Raw genomic sequence first — 25,061 nt, 5'->3', positions numbered from 1 at the left:
CAGAATAGGTTTTTTTTGTTTTGTTTTTTGTTTTTTGTATTTATCCAAAGCTGGAAACGGGGAGAGACAGTGAGACTCCCGCATGCGCCCGACAGGGATCCACTTGGCACGCCCACCAGGGGGCGACGCTCTGCCCCTCCAGGGCGTTGCTCTGTTGCGACCAGAGCCATTGTAGGGCCTGGGGCAGAGGCCAAGGAGCCATCCCCAGCGCCCGGGCCATCTTTGCTCCACTGGAGCCTCGGCTGCGGGAGGGGAAGAGAGAGACAGAGAGGAAGGAGAGGGGGAGGGGTGGAGAAGCAAATGGGCGCTTCTCCTGTGTGCCCTGGCCGGGAATCGAACCCGGGACCCCTTGCATGCCAGGCCGACGCTCTACCACTGAGCCAACTGGCCAGGGCCTCAGAATAGGTTTTTGAGCACAATATCTTGGTCTTTTCATATCTGGACTCTTCTGACTCGTTCTTTTTAAAATAGGCTCCAAATTTGTCCAACTCCTGAGATGAGATCAGGGGCAAGTTCCTGGTCTTTTGAGACCACTGTGTATTAAAGTGGCTCTCCCCACACCTCCCAAGACACCTGAAAAACAATGGAGACTTTCACCAGGATCCTAGGATAGTACAACTAGAACTTCTGAGCTCCGTATTCCATGTGTATTTTATTTGACTTATGAGGAAACTGAGTTCCAGAGGCACAAAGTGACTTTTATCACATAATAGGTGGTAGTGCCCAACCAGGCGGTGGCGCAGTGGATAGAGCATCGGGCTGGGATGTGGAGGACCCAGGTTCGAGACCCCGACGTCGCCAGCTTGAGCACGGGCTCATCCAGTTTGAGCAAAGCTCACCAGCTTGGACCCAAGGTCGCTGGCTTGAGCAAGGGGTTAGTTGGTCTGCTGTAGCCCCATGGTCAAGGCACATATGAGAAAGCAATCAATGAACAACTAAAGTGCTACAACGAAAAACTGATGATTGATGCTTCTCATCTCTCTCCGTTCCTGTCTGTCTGTCCCATCTATCCCTTTCTCTGACTCTGTCTCTGTAAAAAAACAAACAAACAAAAAAAAAAAGGTGGTAGTGACTGGGACCAGAACTCACTTCTGCCTTGAGTGTGTCAGTCCTCCCATTCCAGGCGGGGTCTTTGTTTGCCCAACTAGCCTGGGGCTTTAGGCTTAAAAAACTGCCCTGGAGGGCAGGGAGGAATGAAGGGGACTTGCCTCAGGCCCGGCGATGGACTCTTCCTCTTCAGGACGCCCCCTGAATTATACGAAACCCTGAGTCTAGGATCATGCTCAATTCTAACCACTTTGGAACTTTCTTACTTCTTCAGTCTGAGGTGTCTTAATTAGCATGGATCACTCTCCCTTTTTTCTTTTCTTTTCTTTTTTTTTTTTGTATTTTTCTGAAGCTGGAAACGGGGAGAGACAGTCAGACAGACTCCCGCATGCACCCGACCGGGATCCACCTGGCACGCCCACCAGGGGCTACGCTCTGCCCACCAGGAGGCGATGCTCTGCCCCTCCAGGGCGTTGCTCTGCCCCGACCAGAGCCACTCTAGCGCCTGGGGCAGAGGCCAAGGAGCCATCCCCAGCGCCCGGGCCTCTTTGCTCCAATGGAGCCTTGGCTGCGGGAGGGGAAGAGAGAGACAGAGAGGAAGGAGGGGGGGGCGGGGGTGGAGAAGCAAATGGGCACTTCTCCTATGTGCCCTGGCCGGGAATCGAACCCGGGTCCCCCGCACCCCAGGCCGACGCTCTACCGCTGAGCCAACCGGCCAGGGCCTCACTCTCCCTTTGATTACTGTGGTTGTTTGATCCATCTGTTGGAGATCCACGAAGGGAAACTGTTGAGTTTTGCATGACTTTGCATAATTCAGCATTTCTTGAACATATCTGATCATAGAACCCTGTAACACCTGTTATAAGGGTCCCACAGAACCCACCTGGAGAAACGCAGAAGCCTGTCCTATTGAATATATTCTGTTGAATGCTGGAGGTAAGGTCATTTTTAGGGATATATCACTTGGAAGAATTGGTCCCCCCCCCTGCTGATTATACACCAGTGCCAGGGAGGAGGTGCCTGGGAAACTGCTGGAGGGTGTGTCCTTTTTATCTTCTTTACCAAGGACGAAGGCTTGCGGGCCAGAAAAAGCAGCCAGACACGTGCAAGTGCAAATGGCCAGGTGGCCGCAGAACAAAGACAGGTCTTTGGGCTCTGGGACTGAGTCTGTTTTGATAGGAACAGAGAATCAAAGTCCTCTTTTAAAACATCTGCACTCTGAATTTGTTTCTACTTTTTTTCTCCTTTAGCATTTAATACAAGCTTTTTAGACAGTTCTAGCCTGCTGCAGCTGTATTAAAGAATATCACGGGGAGGCTTTTGTTCATGACCCATCACCATGCAGGATTTGCTTTTACAAAAATGTGCCTGAGAAAGTGACAAAATTGTTGCGATGCTTAAATAATACAATCTAATTGCAAGTGGTTTCACAGTGCTCGGATCCCTGTATGGGACAGAGGTAAGGTAGGAAGAATGAGCAGCGTGTGACTAAGGCACAGAGACACTGTTCAGCACAACAACAAAGAGCCCGAGTTTAGGTTACATCAGTGGCAAAAGACAGGCATAAAAACAGTCTGGGGACTTGTTGTGGAGGACCTGTCAGTCTTTAAACTTGATCTTGAAAGCCCACAGTGATTTCAAGCTGGGATAGGTTGTGGGGGAGGGAAAAGGTGACATGGTTTTGATTCTTTAAAATCTATCGCCTGGTGCAACGTAGGAGATGAATTGTAAGATCAGCGGCATAGAAATCTTGTAGGGAGGAGATGTTATTGTTCCAGCTCCAGTGATGAGGACACTGAGACCAGGGGAGGTTAAGTAACTTGCTCAAGGTCATAAGGCTGATCAGTGAGGGTCTGAAAGCATGTTTATTTGGCTGCAAACCCCTTGCTTGTTTCCAAAATACTGCGTCTCCCTCCACTAAGAATATCAGTTTTCCACGCAGTAAAGCAGAAATACAGTAGCTATTTATATATCTGTGTTCTCTTAAAAGCAATGTATACTTTACAGATAAAAGTTCAGTGTGTACTTCCTGGATATTTAAGTTAATTTAGGGGTCCACAATATGCATATAGGAGTTGCTTACTAAATGAATGGATGAATGAATGAATGAGAGTGGATAGTGGCCAAAGGACCTAACACATAATGTTCCAGGTCGTGAGTTCACATGTATTTTCTCCACATAAACAGGATGATAGGTTAGAATACAGGACATGGCTATAAAATAGGTCTCCAGTTTGCTGCCCTGATGCCACTAGGAGCTGACACTGGGGTCCAGGATACTGTAGGGCTCTGAGGACCTGATATGTAGTGATTCTTCATGGTTTGTCATTCTCCTCCTTGAGGGGTCCAGACTTAACCATGTCAGACAAGGACATTTATGGCTCAGCTATTTCTAAACACCCTTGTTGGATATTTAGTCCATGAAATTCTCTCTTGCACATGGAAAAATAAAATTTGTTCCATTTAAGTTATCAACTATTGGTTTGTTGGGCCCCAAATTCCCAGATCCATCTGTGCTATTTCAAGCACTCTCTTCCACAGTATTTCCAATATAAAGAGTATCAGTGCCTGGAATTCTAGCACACAGTCTTGCATACAGACGTCCCCAGGATGAAAATCAAGAGTTTATTCTAACTAATCTCTCCCAAGACCAAAGGCAAATCACAAAGTCTTCTTATGCTTCGAAACAATGGAATAATATGTTTAAAAAGCTCAGGATCCAGGCCAAATGAAAAATGTGCATACACAAAAATAAATAACAGAATAACGTCATAAGGCTGAGGACGGAAAGAATAGTAAGGTTTTAAAATATATTTTCAATGAAGAATTGATGCTTCTCATCTTTCTCCCTTCCTGTCTGTCTGTCCTTATCTGTTCCTCTCTCTGTCTCTGTCACAATATATATGACCACTGGTCTCAGCACTGAATTCTTTTTTTTTTGTATTTTTCTGAAGCTGGAAACGGGGAGAGACAGTCAGACAGACTCCCGCATGCACCCGACCCGGATCCACCCGGCACGCCCACCAGGGGGTGACGCTCTGCCCACCAGGGGGCGATGCTCTGCCCCTCCGAGGCATCGCTCTGCCGCGACCAGAGCCACTCTAGCGCCTGAGGCAGAAGCCAAGGAGCCATCCCCAGTGCCTAGGCCATCTTTGCTCCAATGGAGCCTCGGCTGCGGGAGGGGAAGAGAGAGACAGAGAGGAAGGAGAGGGGGAGGGGTGGAGAGGCAGATGGGCGCCTCTCCTGTGTGCCCTGGCCGGGAATCGAACCCGGGACTTCTGCATGCCAGGCCGATGCTCTACCACTGAGCCAACTGGCCAGGGCCTCAGCACTGAATTCTTATTTTTTGTAAACCACCAGTGGAATGTCTACTCTTTTTTTATGGCAAACATTTGATTCAATAACAAACATTTTAAAAAATTTTTATTTATTGATTTTAATAAGAGAGGAAGGAGGATAAAGAGGGAGGGAGAGAGAGAAAGTGAGAGAGAGAGAGAGAGAGAGAGAGGAACTTCGAGCTGTTCTTGTATGTGCCCTGACTAGGGATCGAACCGGCAACCTCTGCACTTGTGGATGACACTCTAAGTGACTGAACTATTCAGCCAGGGCTCGATAGCAAACTTTAATGACTCTAATATAGTTTGACAAAGCTTGGGCATCCCAGTCTAGAAAATATACAATAAAATTTCAGTTTGGTATAACTTTAATTAGAAGACTGGCTAGCTAATAATGATGTCATATATTGCATGTTATCCTCATAACTAAACATTAAGACTGGTAGGGGAGGTATTTCCATTCATTTTACAGAGTAGAAAACTGAGGGCACTTTTTTTCATCCTTATATAACTATACTAATGGAAGATGTTGGTATTGAAATTTTGGCCCTTGAATTCTCATTCTAGAACTTGCTTGTCTACTTCTCCATGCTCTTTTTTTAAAATAGAAAATGACTTTAATGTTTTGAAAATTCTGGCCAACTAATTATGTGTTTTACCACAAAGTCTAAGATCACTAACATTGATTTATCTAATTTTCAAAAGATGTGCTTAGTTTAATGCAGTTTTGTATACTAATTTAATGCCACTTCCTATATATATATATATATATTTTTTTTTTTTTTTGGGGGGGTATTTTTCTGAAGCTGGAAACGGGGAGAGACAGTCAGACTCCCGCATGCGCCCGACCAGGATCCACCCGGCACGACCACCAGGGGGCGATGCTCTGCCCACCAGGAGGCGATGCTCTGCCCCTACAGGGCGTCGCTCTGTCGCTACCAGAGCCACTCTAGCGCCTGGGGCAGAGGCCAAGGAGCCATCCCCAGCTCCCTGGCCATCTTTGCTCCAATGGAGCCTCGGCTGTGGGAGGGGAAGAGAGAGACAGAGAGGAAGGAGACGGGGAGGGGTGGAGAAGCAGATGGGCGCTTCTCCTGTGTGCCTTGGCTGGGAATCGAACCCGGGACCCCTTGCACACCAGGCCGACGCTCTACCACTGAGCCAACCGGCCAGGGCCCACTTCCTATATTTATTATGATACATATGCTTATTATGACACTGATGGTTTTTTACCTCTATCTCTAGAGAGAAATGCTCTTCAATATTTTATATTTTTATGAGTATTATTTCTGCTTTGCATGAATATCACATAACCATTCATTTTATATATCCTTCAGTTTAATCACTTAGAGCAATTGATCCATTTTCCCTTATTTTTTACATGTTAAGATCATTATTTCATTGTAATTCACACTGATAGACTCGCTTTGAAAAGATGAGTGGTTGTTTGAGTGGAATGGTTTTGACATTTAAAGCTACAGTGTATTTTCTTTATTCCAGAATAGCATGTCAGTGATTAATTTAAAAAAATTTCCTTAATAATAGAAATAATGAAAGAGTAATTGAATCATCTGCATTTACTTTGGTTTTTTTTTTTTACCTTTAAGAACAAGTGGTGCAAAAGCTAGGCTCTGTCAGAATGGATCAAAAGATTTAATTTAAGTTCATTAAAGGCTGCAGTCCTACACTTACACTTGAAAATGTTATGAAGCATAATTAAAGGTAAAAAGTTCAAACGAAGTACTGATACATGCTACAATGGGGATGACGCTCAAACACAACGTGCTGCCCTGGCCGGTTGGCTCAGCGGTAGAGCGTTGGCCTGGCGTGCGGGGGGACCCGGGTTTGATTCCCGGCCAGGGCACATAGGAGAAGCGCCCATTTGCTTCTCCACCCCGCCCCCCTCCTTCCTCTCTGTCTCTCTCTTCCCCTCCCGCAGCCAAGGCTCCATTGGAGCAAAGATGGCCCGGGCGTTGGGGATGGCTCTTTGGCCTCTGCCCCAGGCGCTAGAGTGGCTCTGGTCGCGGCAGAGCGACGCCCCAGAGGGGCAGAGCATCGCCCCTTGGTGGGCAAAGCGTCGCCCCTGGTGGGCGTGCCGGGTGGATCCCGGTCGGGCGCATGCGGGAGTCTGACTGTCTCTCCCCGTTTCCAGCTTCAGAAAAATACAAAAACAAAACAAAACAAAACAAAAACCACACAACGTGCTACGTGAAAGACGCCAGTTATATTGTATGATTCCGATTCCATTTCTGTGCAGTGTCCCGTGAAGGGACAAATCTGTAGGGACAGAAGATGAGTGGTTGCCAGGAGCTGGGTACAGAAATAAAGAGTAAGTATCAATCAGCTCCAAATTTCTTTGTGGTGATGGGAATGTTCTAAAATAAGATTGTGGTAAAGTGTGCACAACTCTAAATAATACTAACAATTCTGAAACTGCACATTCAAAACAGGAATTTTAGGGTACATAGATTATATCTCAAGAGAGCTTTATAAAAATAGATGTGAATTTCAAATAGCTTGAGATAAGTAAAACTGATTATTGATATAAAAAATTTAAAAGTTCACATCATTTATATATCAATATTATACATATTATCTTCTAGACGTAATGGAAGATACACCATAGGATAGCTATCCTCTGAAATTTTGCAGGAGAAAACAATATCGACACACTGAATACCTCAAGGGTTAAGTGAACAAGGAATAAAATAGAGTTATTTCTGAAACAAAGTATGTTACATTCTTCATTATTCTTCCATTCACCATTGCCTGGTCATCAATGAGTTACTGCTCATTTCAAGTCTAGACTCAAAGGTCTTCCAACATGTCTATTTGGAAATCTCATTTAACCTTTCTTTCTCACACAGAATACAGAACACACTTAAGCACATTTTTGGTATAAATCAAGATGAATTTAGTCTTTGGTGAATCAAATAGGCATATTCAGAAGCTAATATGAGACAAGGCAGAACACAGTAAGTACTTTCATAACACTTTATAACAACATAAAAAAAGAAACAATTCAATCTGCTGGGGATGGAGAAAGAATCATGGAGGAAGGAGGTGGTATTTGAATGAGGAAAAAAAATTCATAAGTTTTTAAAAATAGGATCTGCTTTAGGTTGGTACCCTGACATCCAAATCTAGAAATAGTGAATTAAAATTATTCCAATTATTTCGACTGTCAGGTAATATAGCAAAATATACAGTCAATATTAAGATTAACCTAAGATATACTCAATCCACATTGTTTTATAATTTAATATGATTGGATTATGAAAAGACTGTTGGTTAAAACAAGAGTAGAGAATAAAGAGGCAGAGTCTATTAATTGTCTCAGAAGTCTTCAGACTACAGAGAACCTGTTCTCATCTCTGTCCCTGCTACAAAGAAAGGGGAAGTCCAGGTAAGTATCACAATGTCATCCCAACCTGAAAAATGTCACAGGTGACAGAGAAACAAATACCTTTTACTCTTGAGCCATTCATCCTTAAAATATTGAACGAATGCTTAATAAGAGGACTTTCAGAGAAAACACTTTCTTCCAACCCAGTGAGATAATGAACAAGCTCATCAATAAAGATATAAACTTCTTCATATAAAGATGTAGGTGATTTGGAAGATTGGAAATGGTTTCTGAGTCACATATATATATATTTTTAAAGATTTTATTTAGGTTTTAAAGATTTTATAAGAGAGAGAAGGGGGAAGAAGCAAGAAGCATCAACTCCCATATGTGCCTTGACCAGCCAAGCCCAGGGTCCTGAACCGGCGACCTCAGCGTTCCAGGCCAATGCTTTACCCACTGCACCACCACAGGTCAGGCCTGAGTCACAATATTTGAGTTGAGATTTTTATAGGTACAAGCATCATGTGACACAGCATTATTTTAGTATTTTCCCTAAAATTCATAATATGATTCTAATCATGAGGAAACATCAGTCCAACCCAAATTGAGGGATATTTTACAAATTAACTGGCCTGTGTTCTTCAAAAAATCTCAATACCATAAAAAACAAGGAGGTGAAATTCTTCCAGATTAAAGCAGTTTAACGAGACACAAAAACAAAATAAAATGTACAATCTTGGCCTGCATCCAGGATCAGAAAATAAAACTGATATTCAAAACGATGGATGGGGACCTGGCCTAGCCCTGTCAGGAGGAATGAAGCCCTGGAAAGCCTCTCAGAGATGAGTCCTTCCTCCAGCACTGGTCTCAGCCTAGACTTCCCTTCCAGGTGGATGGAGACAGGTGGGGAGGAGACAAATTGTAAAATTTAAATAAAAATTGTAGATTATTTGATAGCATGCTTCAATGTTAAATTTCCTTAGTTTGGTAATTTTACCATGATTTTCTAAGAGACATCCAAATCCAGGAAGCACAGAGTCCCAAAGAAGATGAACCCAAAGAGGCCCACACCAAGATCCATCATAAGTAAAATGCAAAAGGTTAAACACAAAGAGAGAATCTTAAAAGTAGCAAGAGAAAAGCAGTTAGTTATTTACAAGGGAGCTCCCGAAAGACTGTCAGCTGACTTTTTTCAACAGAAACTTTGCAGCCCAGAGTTGGCAAGAAATATTCAATGTGACGGAAAGCAAGGACCTACAAACAAAATTACTCTACCCAGCAAAGTTATCATTTAAAATATAGTGGTCCCTCGTCTCTCATTGGGGTTAGGTTCCAGAACCCCCCACAATAGGCAAAAATCCATGAAGTAGCGACCTTATAATTATTTTATTATTTATATATATTTTAAAGCTTTATAAACCCTCCCCACACTTTTATAAACCTTCCCCATGCTGTTATTAACCTTTCCCACAGTCTTATAGACACTTCCTATGCTCTTAAACACTTTCTACTCTCTAAAAAATGCTTATTTGACTGCAAACATAATGAAAATAATCAATATATAAAAATACCTATACACCGCAAAATCCTGCAATACAGTGAAAAATCCACGATACAAAATTAGGTATATTGTACAATTTAAAAGTCCGCGATACAGTGGGACCGTGAAAAGTGAACCGCGATATGGCTAGAGATGACTGTATATATAGAAATATATATAAAAATATTTATTAAAAAAATATATAAAAGGACAGATAAAGAGTTTCCTGAATAAGGGGGTAAAAAAACCCAAAAGAAGTTCGTCACCATCAAACCAGTATTATAAGAAATATTCAAGGGTCTTCTTTAAGAAGGAAGGAGGGTTGGGGTGATGGGTAAAAATGGTGAAAGGGATTAACTACAAATTGGTAGTTAGAGAATAGCCATGGGGATGTAAAGTGCAGCCCAGGGGACAGAGTCGATAATAATGTAATAACTAGGTATGGTGTCAGATTTATCAGGGCATTTGGGGCAACCCATGGGAGATGTCCAGGGAAAGGGAATGACTTTGAATTCCAACAGTTACCTCTGGCTCTTTTTTTTTTTTTTTGTATTTTTCTGAAGCTGGAAACGGGGAGAGACAGTCAGACAGACTCCCGCATGCGCCCGACCGGGATCCACCCGGCACGCCCACCAGGGGGCGACGCTCTGCCCACCAGGAGGCGATGCTCTGCCCCTCTGGGGCGTCGCTCTGCCGCGACCAGAGCCACTCTAGCGCCTGGGGCAGAGGCCAAGGAGCCATCCCCAGCGCCCGGGCCATCTTTGCTCCAATGGAGCCTTGGCTGCGGGAGGGGAAGAGAGAGACAGAGAGGAAGGAGGGGGGCGGGGTGGGGAAGCAAATGGGTACTTCTCCTGTGTGCCCTGGCCGGGAATCAAACCCGGGACTTCTGTACGCCAGGCCGACGCTCTACCGCTGAGCCAACCGGCCAGGGCCACCTCTGGTTCTTTATCAGGCTGACTCTCGCAATAATACCCTTTCAACTTCAAATGCAATGTTGGTAAATTAGCCACCCACACTAGACCTGATTTTGTCTGAATACTGGTGGAGAGGGCACAAGTCTAAGGGATTATTTATATTGTAAGGTACCATCTGGTCTCTATAAAATGGCAGGCACTATGCTGCGTGCTTTGCACACATTATCTTTCATTTTACACAAATCTAAAAAACCGGACATTATTACCCAGTTGAGAATGAAGTAAACTGAGTCAGAGAGGTTAAATAATTTGCCCTGAGCTGGTAAATTAAAGAGAAAAATGTCAACCTAAGCCTGTCATAATGTAAAGCATATACATCTTAATACTAAAAAGATTATATAAGTTATTCATAAATATATTCTTGTAGAAAAATTTTGAATGCAGGTTTGCATCATTAATATCAGCACCCTCCTTTATTCCACTCTTTCCTTTTTAAGGGATCGACTTTCACAAGGCTAATGTGCATCAGGAACTTTTTCTATGCACATTTGTGCACACACAACTATATAGACTTTTAAAACTATAAGTGGAATTACACTAAATGCACAATTGCTTCTCCATTACGTATTCCTGAATAATTAAAAAAACCATCTGTTTATTTTTCTAATAGATGCTTTAGATACACCATAATTTATTCAACCATTGTCCTATTTGAGTCATTTCCAAATTTTAAGGCACAAAAAACAAAGATGCAAAGTAAACTTTTGAACACAGATCTCTGTGCCCTTGTGTGAGTATTTCTAAGGGACAGAGTATTACAAGGGGGACGGCTGAGTTGAAGCATCATTGTGATAAACATTGCTAAGATAGCCTTGAAAAACCTGTGGTCCATCCATTCAGTGGAAACTAAGGCCGGATGAAGCAGAGCCTCGATTCTGACATTTGCCTTTCCTGTAACATTTCCTTTCTCCAGTGTTTTCCTGCCCTCCACTCTGGCTGCTGGCTTTTCTAGCCCTCTACCTCTGTCTGCCTCGGACTATTTACAAGGTGCTCTTCCCTGCCTTTTGATGTATCCAAGCTCAGGGTTCTCTTGCCTGTGCGAGAAGCTGGCAGAGAGCACTTATTCTTGTGTTGATGGCTAAGGCTGCTGAGTGCCCTTGAAGTATATGAATCACACTGGTGTGTTCAGCAGACCCTGCACAACCTGATGTATGGTGAGCAGGGGCAGAGTGAAGGAGGAGATGGATGGAGCAGAGGGTTGTACTGGTGAAAAGGTTCAAACTTTTAAATTCTCCATCTTCTAAAATATGCGTTTACCTGAAGATGTCCTTGTGCTTTACTTAAGGACAAAGATAGCGATCACCCGTGGAAGATGTGAATGTCTAACTTGAAGGATTATAACATACACAATGACTTGGCTTTATGTCTTTCCTTTTTAGAACACTGTTATTTTGGTAAATGAGAATTATACATCATTTAAAATTGTCCTCATTGATTTGATTAATTTTTTTTCTCCTTATGAAGAGCATGAGTTAATAGTCTACCCCTTTGCTGACATACAATACTGTTTTAAAAATTACTTTAACTTGTCTAAATCTTGGAGGCTGGTTTAATAAATTATAGTATATCTACAAGCAAGAATAATGGATTGCCAATAAAAGTCAGGTTTCAAAGAATGTTTAATGACAAGGGAAAATGTTCATGATATATTGTTTAAAACATTAGAAGCTGGTAAAAACGGTATGCCTAATATGATTCGAAGTCTGTAAAAAAATAGATATGCCCAGAATAAAGACTAAAATATAGTCAAGATTTTAACACTGCTCGTCCTTGGAGGATGGAATTGCAAATGATTTTTTAAAAATTATTTTTGTTAAACCTTGGGGAAATTTTCACTTTCTGTATAACGAACATGGAAGGATTTTATAATGAGAAAAAGTAACTTGTTAGTAAAATGAATTTGACTATTTCTTTTTTGCCTTCCCGGGGATCTGAGACTCAATTCTCCATCTCTGTAAAAAAAAAAAAAAAAGAAAAAGTTTTTCCATTGATTTGAGAGAGAAGGGAGGAGATAGCGACAGAAGCATCAACTCATTGCTCCACCTCGTTGTGCACTCATTGATTGCTTCTCATGGGTGCCCTGATTGGGGGAGTCAAACCTGCAACCTCATTGCGTCGGGACCCACTGAGCTACCTGCCCCGGGCCTCGATTCTCTTGATATTAAACACAGAGTGGATCGACAGAGAAAATTCAGCGAAACCACAAGATTGCTGCCATCCTTCCGGCTGATGCAAGCAGGGAAGTGGGTCGACGTTGCCTTGTTTCTCCCACCAGGTTCCAATGTCTCAGGAAGTTTTCTGACTGACATCAAGGTCAAACATCGAAGTGTGGAGACCTTACAGGGCACCTGCATCTGCTAGGACACCTGGGGCTGGGGGGTGGGGGGAGTCTCGTGGTTTCCAGCGAAGAATGGAGGAGGGTGTGAAAGGACCAAATGGAGAAGCCTGGTACAATATAAAAACTTAGAAGAGGATCAGGGCCCCAGGCAGGTAGAGTGGGGCTCTCAGAAAGGCTCAAGTCTGAGAGGGAGGTGTTACCAGGCAGAGTGATTAAGCAGAACATGGAGTTGGCGATTCAGATAATAAGCCAGGCCTAAAGGAAGGTGCAATCAAGAACGGGTAGACTCAGGTGGCTCCCCAGGTGAGGACTGGAAGAAAACGCATGTTCTCCAAGTGCCCACTAGGTGGCAGACCCTTTCCTATACTAAGAATTTTAAGAGTAGGAGTAAGGGACCTGCTGATACTCAGGTTTTAAGAATCAGAGGGTTGGTTAAACACAGGTTCCTGGGCCCTTTGCAGAGCTTCCAATTCAGTAGTCTGGGGTGGGGCCTGAGGTTCTGCATTTCTGAGAAGCTCCAGGCGCTGCTAGTGCCACTGGCCCTTGAACTGTGAGCACCCCGACCGAATGCATCATCTCTGCCTCTGGGAAGGGAGGAGGCGGGTAGGAGGAGGATGTGGCCCTCATGGGCAAGCTCTCAGTTCAAATTGTGACGATAACTCCAGGGAGGTGTAGTGTGGAGATAGAGGGTGGCTTGGGGAAGAGAACGGGGTCATTTGCTTCTGGCTGGAAATAGCCTCTAGTACTAAAGCCGAACTGAATTGTCTGCTCTGCAGCAGAACGTAAGGCCTTGAAAGATCTCGTTCTAGTTAAATGTATTACCAGCTAATTTCGTGAGAATGACCATAGCAGATAGGCATACAGGTATCTGCAAGATGGAAATAAAAGCAGAAATCAGACCAAAATGAAAAACGAAACATTAGATACATAACAAAAATAGGCCTACAGAAAGACATTAAGAATACTCTAAAGCACAAATCAGTGATTCTCAAATTATTTTAAAAGAAATATTCTGTTCATTATGACTCAATGCACGGGTCTACCGCACAAGGCTGTACGGAGGTCTGGCCTCGCACAGCTGACAGGCAGACGCGACAACACCCAACTGGTTGATACCCTGCTCAGCGAAGTGAACGCACTGGTCCTGCATCTGAAGGCCAGTGGCAACGCTGAATTGCTCTGAAAGTTGTTAAAGCTTATTTCAGTCTCTGTACTTGCATCAATAGCACGATAAAAGTTACAGTCTGCAGGGGATCTCTGTCCACAAATCACACTCACAGGTGCACTGGTCTGGACTGGCTAGATTGCTGGTCTGGGAGATGGGCTTAACTACACAATGCCAAACAGTCAACTTGTTCTTTTGGTTCCTGCACTGCAGATCCTTAATTCTTTGTATCCTGGAAGGCCAGTTAGTTCTTATCAATTTCCTTTGGGGGTTCTTGAAACGGGGCTACTTAGATGTTCTCTGAGCCCTGCTGCCATCTCTTCATGCTCCGACCCCGAGGACAATGTTCCGCACAGAGTAGGCACTCAATAAACACTGAGGGGATGAACGAATGGAATTGTAGCCAGGACTAAGAGAGCAAGCATGCTTGGGGGTTAGATAGAGAAATGCAGGAAATTAGTGCCCTGTATAGATGGACATTAACATAGAGCCCTCATCACAATGACTATATACAGGTAGCAGGTGAGCAGACCAGATGGAGAAGAACCAAGTCCAAAAAGAAAAGAGTGACTAATCACCTTGTTTCCCTGGCCTCACTGGTAATTCTATGAATGAATGAGATTCAGTTAATAAGGTTCTTGGGCCAGGATGGTGTAGGTTTCCTGGTGGCTTTTTTTTTTTTTTTGTACTTTTCTGAAGCTGGAAACGGGGAGAGACAGTCAGACAGACTCCCGCATGCGCCCGACCGGGATCCACCCGGCATGCCCACCAGGGGGCGACGCTCTGCCCACCAGGGGGTGATGCTTTGCCCCTCTGGGGCATCGCTCTGTTGCAACCAGAGCCACTCTAGCGCCTGGGGCAGAGGCCAAGGAGCCATCCCCAGCGCCCGGGCCATCTTTGCTCCAATGGAGCCTCGGCTGCAGGAGGGGGAGAGAGAGACAGAGAGGAAGGAGAGGGGAAGGGGTGGAGAAGCAGATGGGCACTTCTCCTGTGTGCCCTGGCCGGGAATCGAACCCAGGACTTCTGCACGCCAGGCCGACGCTCTACCACTGAGCCAACTGGCCAGGGCCTGGTGGCTTTTTCATATAGAACCAAAGCATTGGCTTCCGTCCATACCAAGATGAGCCCTGGTTAGTCTGGAAACTACAGGAGAGTTGACCTTAGTTGTTCTCCTTTTAGTACTAGAATCTTGAGGAAGAACTTTAATAATTTATTTATAGTGTCTTATTAAATAATTCTCTGGCTTTCAGCAGTAGAGAGCTGAATGAATGCAAAATCAATTCTAACCTCCCTGAAATGTCATGTCCTACCCCACACTCATTTGTCTTGGTCTCCCTTCTTTGCCAGGCACACAGTGCAGCCCAAGGAATTGATGTGATTTAATGGTGCAGAACTCATAATAAAGATCACGGCAATAAAGGTAACTGCTATTCAGAGAGTACTATATGAGAGGTCTTATGCCAAATGCTTAAAAACATTACCTTATTTAATTTTATCAACAATCACATAGGTTTGCTCAAGGACAGACATTTGGAAGGGCTAGGATTCTAGTCCAAAATATGTCAGATTCAAAACCATGGTCTTAACCTCTGTATTATCAATACTTAGGGTCTTGGATCCAAACAAGGATTCTTTTATATTTGTTTTTTATTTTTTTATTTTTTATTTTTATTTTTCTGAAGCTGGAAACCGGGAGAGATAGTCAGACAGACTCCCACATGCGCCTGACCGGGATCCACCCAGCACGCCCACCAGGGGCGACGCTCTGCCCACCAGGGGGCGATGCTCTGCCCCTCTGGGGCGTTGCTCTGTTGCGACCAGAGCCACTCTAGCGCCTGGGGCAGAGGCCAAGGAGCCATCCCCAGCGCCCGGGCCATCTTTGCTCCAATGGAGCCTTGCTGCGGGAGGGGAAGAGAGAGACAGAGAGGAAGGAGAGGGGGAAGGGTGGAGAAGCAGATGGGTGCTTCTCCTGTGTGCCCTGGCCGGGAATCGAACCCGGGACTTCTGCACGCCAGGCCGACGCTCTACCACTGAGCCAACCGGCCAGGGCCTATATTTGCTTTTAAGGTGTACTAACACACTGAAAGTGTACAGTGTAGGAATCTCTAGATACCCAAGGTCTATGTTTCTTCTAAATGACCAAGACGTTGATGGTCCCTATGATTGAGTGAGTGACTGAATATAGGTACCAATTGTGAATAAATCTGTGCACTCAACTTCCCAGGTCAACTGGTAATTCCAAGGAGCTTCTGAAGTATTTCTAGAAAAGCTAAAAGATGAGCAGATTTTTTTTTTTTTGAGAGGGATAAATATAATCACGTGTTTTATGTTCAAGTCAGAAGAGTTTGCAAAAGTCTTTCACGGCTCATATATAGAAGTCCTTACAAACTTTCATTAATATGTCTTGGTTTGTGATTGTCAAATTTTCAAATATCCAATTAAAAGTTTTATCATGAATCAAAATCCATAAAGAAAAAAACAAAAGCCTTTTTAAAAAAAATACTAATTTGGAAAGAATGGGAAGTTCTATGAATTTGGACATTTAAAGATACAAATTAATTTCTTGAACATTTAAAGACTAATTTAAGAAGCGAAGATTTTGGGGAGCCCTAAGACAATAAAGCGATCAGCACAAAGACATCTGTCAGGGTGGAGGCGACTTGAGGTAAAGACCAGTTAAATCTAATGCAATCAGTAACTTAGGCCAGTTTAACATATATTTTGTAAGGTGACAACCTCCTAACACCATAATCTTGCCTTTTAGGATGATGACACAAGGACTTAATGAGTTAAAGAAACAACAACTTAAAACCTCTCTTTTGAACATGAACTGTCTATTTAGTTTAAAGGTAGACTTTGAGATCCCATTAGCTGCTGGCACAATTGAGAAAAGAAACGCACACACACACACACACATATGTACACACATCTCAGAGCAACTATTTATATAATGATAGCAATGTCTGTTTCTACTCAGATCGAAAAAACAGAATTAAAGCCAAAACTAACAACCTTTCTGCTAATTAGAGAAACACAAATGTCTTATCCCCAAGTGCCCCAATATGACATGAAACCAAAATGAATTGCTTTCCTGTGGAACCCCCTTATTTATTTATGATTAAAGGAAGATTTGGGGATAAAGAAACTTCATAACAGAATAGTTAGGGGAAATGCATGGACACTAGACACTGGAATCAGGAAGACCAAGCACAGTGACAACAGAGAATTGTTTTTCCTTGGCGAAACACTTGATATGGTTTAATAAAAAAATTGGTTACCTTTACATTTCTTCTCTTCCGTTTGGAAGGTCTGGGCACTCGGGACGCTCTGATCATTCACATCGTCATGGTCCAGGTGGAATATTGAGCTAGTCCAAGTGGCCTGGATGAGATGTGGTGACGACTGTTCATTTTTCAATGTGCTGTGCCTCTCCGAATGGCTCTTCCTACGTAGGCAGGCTTCAGACATTCCTACTAGCTTCCAGTCGTGTTCTTGGCCTGAACAGTGCTTCGGTTTGTCCCAGGCTGGAAGGCCATTTTCTGGAGGGTTGAAAGATATGAGATGATGAGCTGTTGGCATTGTCAAGACTCTGTTGAGACGCAGTCCTGGAAGGCGAACTGTTTCTCAGTTCTTTGGGGCTGACGATATTCACATGCATCTCCACTTGACGGCGACGAAAAAGATGCAGAATTTGTCAGCCTTGGGCATAGAGCCACCACAGTTGGGTTGCCTGTCGGAGTGATCAACACATTCCCCCTTATTTTTAGTGCCTACAGAGACACTGGTTCCTCCCTGGGAAGGCTGTCCTTTCGCCAGTCTCGCTTCCACAGCAATGGCCCCAGAGCGCGTTTACACCAATTTAATGTGGCTGCTTAGGTGACCATTTGAGGTCTGGAGGGTCAGGGCTGGTCGTGAACACTTTTCAGATCCTCAGGACATAAAATATCCAGGATTCAGCCTTGTTTGACTTGGGTTTTATCACAGGCTGACCTGAGGGGCACCCTGTTACTTAAGTGGGACCTGTTCACGTGGCTACACTGAGTGACAACTTTGTCCTCCTTCTACCTCTGGTGGCCTGAAAGAAGGAGGTTGGATCTTGTACATGGTTTCAATGGAGTCTCAACCTGGCAGTGAGAGCAGGTGAAGGATTGCAGGTGGGACTTTAGTTGCGGGGTGAATTAAGAGCCCCAATGATAGACTGATAAGGCCTAAATTTCCTTTGTTGAGGTACAGGCAGTTCATTATTTATGTGCATTATGTGGTTTTCCTCTAGTCAATTGATGGGGACTTGTAGCTGTCTAGAAAATGGGGAGAAAATGGAAACAGATAATGAAAACTTGCTCACACTGACCTTCCTTAGTGGCAAATTTTATCTCCTTAATAATCCTTTTTAAAATACAAACAATATTTTAACTTATTTTTGTGACAATATTTTGGTTTTTTATCAGTACTTTATCATTATTATTATTATTATTATTATTTTACCTCTCTAATGATCTTTACTGTGCATAGATAGAAAGTAGAAAGTAATAATGAGCAAGCTAATATATATATATATTTTTAAATGCATACACATTAAAAAATATACTCCATTTGGTCCTCCTATTTCCAGAAATTCTTAGGCTAGGGTCTGTCAAAATGAAAAAAAATAATAATAAACCTAGTTCTACTTTTTAACTGATCACATATAGTGGTTGAAAGACTATCATTTATAAGTGACTTTTTAATGCTGAATTTATTAAAGGACTATAGATATCTGTATAATACTATCCTGATCTGTGCGTATTACTGGGAATTTTAAGCTGTTTCAAGCATTTAAAATGATTTTTAAATTATTTGACACAAGGGTTAGAAATAGTTTAGGTGTTCATAAGTAACCTCGCTAAAGCTCCTAGATATCTTCCACTGATGTTGGTTAGGACGGTTTCTCTAAAGCTGGAATGAACTCTCAGTCACTTTCGGAAGTGACGTTTACCCTTCCGGGTCTTCAGGTTTCTGTGTGAAGATTCTGGTCTCCATACACTCCATTTCTCCTCCAGGAGAAGACAGTGAACAACTACAGCAATCAAGTCACGATATAGGATTTCTTTGCCACAGTAAATGAAAATGCTGTGGCTTGAAATATCCTACTTTTTGGCCAGTAAGCAATAATTGCTTTTAAAAAGTCATACGATGTGATAGCTTTTGGATGCAACACTTGCTCTTATTCAGAGAAGAGCCCTGGAACTTCAATCCGTGCAAAGAGCTGTGCTAGGCATTGTATGAGGTCAGTTAAATAAACATGGGTCCTTTCTCCTAAGAGTTTACATGGCACTCTTCAATGCACAGTCTGGATGCAACCACGCCAGCTACTGGTGCGATTATAGGCACTTATGTTCATGATCCATTAAAAGAAAACAGATTAGGATCTTGGGAGACTGTATTGCATTTCAGACTAAATATATCTATGCAGAATCCATTCAGATACCTATTATCCATGAGGGTTTGAGGTTTTCACAAGCTAAATGTAAAGTTACTGGATGCAAGAGTTAACTCTGGGCCGAGAGGAAGTCATTTTATTCCTCCAGCCACGAAGAGTCTTCTCACCCTTGCACGTTTCTCTGATGTCTACTTCATTTTCTGGGACTCTCTAAGTCAGGGGTCCCCAAACTACGGCCCGCGGGCCACATGCGGCCCCCTGAGGCCATTTATTCGGCCCCCGCCGCACTTCCGGAAGAGGCACCTCTTTCATTGGTGGTCAGTGAGAGGAGCATAGTTCCCATTGAAATACTGGTCAGTTTGTTGATTTAAATTTACTTGTTCTTTATTTTAAATATTGTATTTGTTCCCGTTTTGTTTTTTTTACTTTAAAATAAGATCTGTGCAGTGTGCATAGGGATTTGTTCATAGTTTTTTTTATAGTCTGGCCCTCCAATGGTCTGAGGGACAGTGAACTGGCCCCCTGTGTAAAAAGTTTGGGGACCCCTGCTCTAAGTCCTCAGCAAATTGCATCCTGTAACTCCATTTTAAGCCTTGGTAAAGTTATCATGTTATTTTGTAAACCCCCAATATTTCATTTTTTTTCTGCAGAAATTGTTAGAATTTGGAATGAATTGCTGAACCTGAACAGAAATAAAGAAATACGACCGAACTGGGTAATCACTGCTCCCGAGCGAGCGAAGGGAGCTGGTGAACGTGCCTGGATGGGAGATGCTGAAAGAGACCTCGCCCAAGGGGACAAGTCCTCCTCAGAGTACAGGTTATTATACTGGCTCGGTGTGTCCCCTGGGTCAGCAAGAGCGGGCTTTTTTCCTAAGCAAGGGAGGCTGTGTAAGGGGTGAGGCAGGGGATAAGATTGCCTTCCATTTTCCTAAGAAAGGAGGCTGAGATGGTTTGGGAAAAGTCTTCATTCATGGGAGGCATTTCCCAGCTTATAATTACTGTCTGCAATTACATTCATGATAATGATATTCAGTTGCCTAATTGGCAGGTTTATGGGTTGGGGACACTGCTGGGAAACCTAGGGACTGAGAAGTTCTGGTTGGGTCATGGGAAAACTTTAAAGGGATTCATTTAAGGAACACTCTTGATTCTCGTCCTCCCCAAACCAGGGGGCGGGGCACAAACAATCCTTATTTCATTTCCAAGGAGGGGAAAGGCACGTACTACACCAGGCTCCTTAAATCCTGCCTACTGGGTACGCTGTCACTGAGACAAATATGCAGAAATTGATGCAGAATTACCTCCACGTATGTTTGCTTGGCAATCGTGGTTTCCAGGAATTTCCTATTATTTCTAGGTCTAATGCTTATATTCTTTGGGTTCTCCGAAAACTCAAACCAATGAGATAGATGTATATTTTAGAGGGATTAAAATATCAAATGTTAAGTCAGTGATTCTCAAACTTTGGTGAGTATCAGCATCACCTGAGGTGCTATTTGGGAACACAGAGACCAGGCTTATTGAATTAGGATGGGGCTGGGCATTCGTACATTTACTAAGTTCTGCGGATGATTCCAATACAATAGAGTTTGATATCACAGGATTAAGAAAATCTAAGGCAAAAGAACAAATTATTGTCAAGTTTTGGATAAGGGTGCCATCTCCTCAGCCTCTAATGTTTTATACAGTCTTGGAGTAAATGTGTGTTATAATTAAAAAGTCCTAATTGTTTGGAAATTGATTGTGTGAAGCGTTAAAAGTCAAATGTCAATGAAATGTTATCTTGAGGAGTACAAGTATGGATGTAACTAAATTTCACTCAAAAAGCCTGTTGTTTTGAGCATTATCAGGGACACAATGTACAAATAGCAAAAATACATTTTTTTTTAAAAAAAAAAGGGATTCTGGAAATGATCATATCTTGGTATTCACATAAAATATAAATCCTTTCCTTTTTAATTGCTCTATAATAGATTTTAGCTAACATCTGACTTTTTTTTATTTGTTTGTTTTTCTGCAGTGAGAAGCGGGGAGGCAGAGAGACAGATTCCCGCATGCACCTGACCGGGATCCACCCGGCATGCTCACTAGGGGGCGATGCTCTGCCCACCCAGGGCGTTGTTCCATTGCAACTGGAGCCATTCTAGCACCTGAGGCAGAGGCCATAAAGCCATCCTCAGTGCCCGGGCCAACATTGTTCCAATGGAGCCTTGGCTGCAGGAGGGGAAGAGAGAGACAGAGAGGAAGGAGAGGGGAAAGAGTGGAGAAGCAGATACGTGCTTCTCCTGTGTGCCCTGGCCAGGAATTGAACCTGGGACTTCCACACGCCGGGCTGACTATAGCTGAGCTAGCCAGCCAGGGCTAACATCTGACTTTTAATACTTCATAGTCTATACATCAAGATACTTAACCAATTTAATTTGTCAGTTATGATGCAAGTTAATGAATAAGTAGAATCAAAATTAAGTACACATGAACTACTATTGAAATAACTTCTATACATTGGTCCATGTGTCTCCAGGGAGTTAAATTGAAATGACTGCAGCTGCATTAGATGACCTTAATTCTAGTGACTTTGAATGGCAAAGTACTGCCCCAAAGGGTTCTTTTGCAAAGGAGAAACAAACATAAATCTCATTAACATAACAACCTACAGCCTATCTCTGGAAATTTCATTAAAGATGATAGAAAATAAATCTGTCCATCAAAAAAGGGAGAATTATATTAAAATATTCAAGTATTTCAGGACACCAAAGCGAGCTGATACCTTAGAAACACGCCCAGGCAGAGGAAGCAGGATTATGACAAAGAGGTCAGAAAGGGTCAGCTGAGTAGGCAGGGATTTCACGGCACTCATTAGAAGAGTGCTTCCTTTTCATTAAAAGGCCACAGTATTATGTATTGAGACCACAAACCACATTAGGGGAGGGTGTATATAAAATGCTTTGCAAACTCAGGGAATATATAAAATTATCACTGTATAGCATCAGGCTATTAAGTATAATTCTCTAATTTCTATTTTAATTTTCGACTTCAACCCGTAAGTTTTGGCCTTGTTGAATTCTCAGACTATGCCTATACCAACCTATTTTTATCAGTAAAGTCATGTAGAACAGGAGACTAACATCTGGCCAAGCATTTCCAAAGGGTCAGGCCCTGAGCTAGACACTTTTATACATCTTCACGAACATCCCGGAAGTACACAGCAGTGTCCTCCTTGATTGACAGGGAACCTAAAATTCAGAGAAGCATTTCATCTGCCCTTTTGTATCTTCTGCGCTGGTTAACAGATTCGTCTCATTATTTGACTTAACTCGAGTAGCCTTTGGTCTATTAATAGCTATCATTTGATTAGTACTTTGCAAGTTCTTAATTAACTATGCTTATTGTCTTATTCAAATTTCCCCAATTACTCATTTATATTTACCAGTAGTCCCCAGCTTTCACTCTTAGCCACCAACAATCCGTGGTCTGAAGAGCAGCCAGAATGAGCTTTTAAAAACACACATCAGGCCCTGGCCGGTTGGCTCAGTGGTAGAGCGTCGGCCTGGCGTGCAGAAGTCCCGGGTTCGATTCCCGGCTAGGGTACACAGGAGAAGCTCCCATCTGCTTCTCCACCCCCCTCCTTCCTCTCTGTCTCTCTCTTCCCCTCCAGCAGCGAGGCTCCATTGGAGCAAAGATGGCCCGGGCACTGGGGATGGCTCCTTGGCCTCTGCCCCAGGCGCTAGAGTGGCTCTGGTCGCAACAGAGCAACGCTCTGGAGGGGTAGAGCATCACCCCCTGGTGGGTAGAGTGTCGCCCCCTGGTGGGCATGCCGGGTGGATCCCGGTCGGGCACATGCGGGAGTCTGACTATCTCTCCCTGTTTCCAGCTTCAGAAAAATACAAAAAATAAATAAATAAATAAAAAATAAAATAAAATAAAAACACACATCAGTGCATAGTTCTCTGCTGCTGACAATCTTCTGATGACTTCTCATTAATACTGGAATAAAGTCCTAAGGTCCATGGAACATATCCCTCCTGTCTAGCCCAGCCCCTTTGCATGGCTCTGCCTTTGCTCTCTGTCCTTTGGCCACATGGGCTTCTAACGTGTGAGGCTCGTTCCCACCACAGTGTCTTTGCAGAAACTCTGCCCTAGGGTTGGACTATCTCCTTCCCAGTCCTTCTATAACCACCTTCTGATGTACCAAGAGCAGTTACCGGGATCTAGCCCCTCTCTCCCTTTTATATGAAGGTTCCATTTCCCCCTTTTAAGATCCTATCAGCACTGCACTGCTCAATGAAGATAATTGAAAATAAAAAACTTAACAGGTTGGACCCGTGTACAGGCCTTGAGGAGGCTCTGTTTTAGTGGAGGGGGTGGGGGGGGGGTGAGGGTGGAAGACCCAAGCCCCCGCTGAAGGGTCTAATCTTGGGAAAATCAATTCTTCTACGACTCAGCTTTTTCACTTGTAAAAGTGCAATACAATATTGCTCTTGGGGTTTTAATAAGGATCAAGAGAAAGAATGTAAGTGAAAGTATTTAGAAATAAAGTGCTATTCAGGGGGAGTTAGAGCTGTAAATATGTCATCTATATTATGCATGTGGCCATATAGTTCTCTCTCTATCCAAAGGGAAAAATTCTATTAATAAAACAATATGTCACTTTTATTAATAAAAAAAAATTCATGTTTAGTGGATCTAGCTACCTTACCCTCACCACCACCACCATCTACACTGTGGGTGTCACCAACACTACCATCACCACCGGGTCCTAAACAGAATCTCTGAGGATGTTCTGGGTGACCTCCTCCCTCCTCCTGACCCCCTTCCCATCGCCACTCTCCCCCCTCCCTCCCTCCCTCCCTCCCTCCCAGTACTTGCTGTTCTCATGTTGTACTATGGGTGCTCAGTCCCCACTGTGGACAGATCACCTACTCACAAATCTCATTGTGACCCTGTGGAATCCAATGAGCAAAATGAACTGAGAAGCCAAATAGAGACAGACTCACAGATAGAGAGCAGGCTGACCGCTGTGTGTGTGTGTGTGTGTGGGGGGGGCTGAGTGAGGAAGTGGTGCGATTGAGCAAAACATTTTTTTTTTTTTGTATTTTTCTGAAGCTGGAAACTGGGAGAGACAGTCAGACAGACTCCCGCATGCGCCCAACCGGGATCCACCTGGCATGCCCACCAGGGGCAACACTCTGCCCACCAGGGGGCGATGCTCTGCCCCTCGGGGGGGGGGGGCGCTCTGCCGTGACCAGAGCCACTCTAGCGCCTGGGGCAGAGGCCAAGGAGCCATCCCCAGTGCCCGGGCCATCTTTGCTCCAATGGAGCCTTGGCTGCGGGAGGGGAAGAGAGAGACAGAGAGGAAGGAGGGGGGGGGGGATGGAGAAGCAAATGGGCGCTTCTCCTATGTGCCCTGGCCGGGAATCGAACCCGGGTCCCCCGCACGCCAGGCCGACGCTCTACCGCTGAGCCAACCAGCCAGGGCTGAGCAAAACATTTTTTAGGAAAGAGAAAAAACTCATGGGTATGGACAACAGTGTGGTAATTGTGGGGGCGGGGGTGGGGGAGGTGGAGGAGGGTATAGGGTGATGGATGGAGATTTGACTGGGGGTGTGTGTGTGTGAATGCACAATACAGTGCACAGATGATGTGTTGTGGAATTGGGCACCCGAAACCTGTACAATGTTGTTAACCAGTGTCACCCCAATAAATTCAATAAAAAGGAAAAAATACCTCTGTGACCTTAGGCAAGTTACTCTACCTCTCCGTTCCTCATCTGTAAGATAAGAACATATAATACTATGGGTGTGACGAATAAGTGGTTAATAGAGGCAGAGGTCTTGGAAGAGCACCTGCCTCACCGAGGATGAACTTTTCATTTGCGCACCCAATGCCTATTTCCTC

General features: G+C 43.7%; 1 protein-coding gene and 1 non-coding gene across 13 annotated transcripts in view; both read right to left on the bottom strand.

Moving 5' to 3' along the window:
* Nucleotides 1-25,061, bottom strand: part of THRB (thyroid hormone receptor beta) — a 392,197-nt gene that overhangs the window by 55,433 nt on the left and 311,703 nt on the right. For 10 of the 12 annotated variants that reach the window (XM_066245972.1, XM_066245976.1, XM_066245969.1 and 7 more), the window contains one exon: nucleotides 17,024-17,284. The exons of the other annotated variants lie outside the window; for them this stretch is intronic. In XM_066245972.1, the coding sequence (XP_066102069.1) occupies nucleotides 17,024-17,284 (261 nt within the window). The remainder of the gene's footprint in view (nucleotides 1-17,023; nucleotides 17,285-25,061) is intronic. 12 annotated transcript variants of the gene reach the window in all.
* TRNAP-GGG (transfer RNA proline (anticodon GGG)) lies at nucleotides 1,694-1,769 on the bottom strand. The gene has a single exon. It is a non-coding gene; the product is annotated as a tRNA-Pro (tRNA).

This window comes from Saccopteryx bilineata, chromosome 10 (assembly GCF_036850765.1).
Source record: "Saccopteryx bilineata isolate mSacBil1 chromosome 10, mSacBil1_pri_phased_curated, whole genome shotgun sequence".
NCBI lineage: Eukaryota > Metazoa > Chordata > Mammalia > Chiroptera > Emballonuridae > Saccopteryx > Saccopteryx bilineata.
This window is presented reverse-complemented; position numbering and strand designations above follow the sequence as displayed.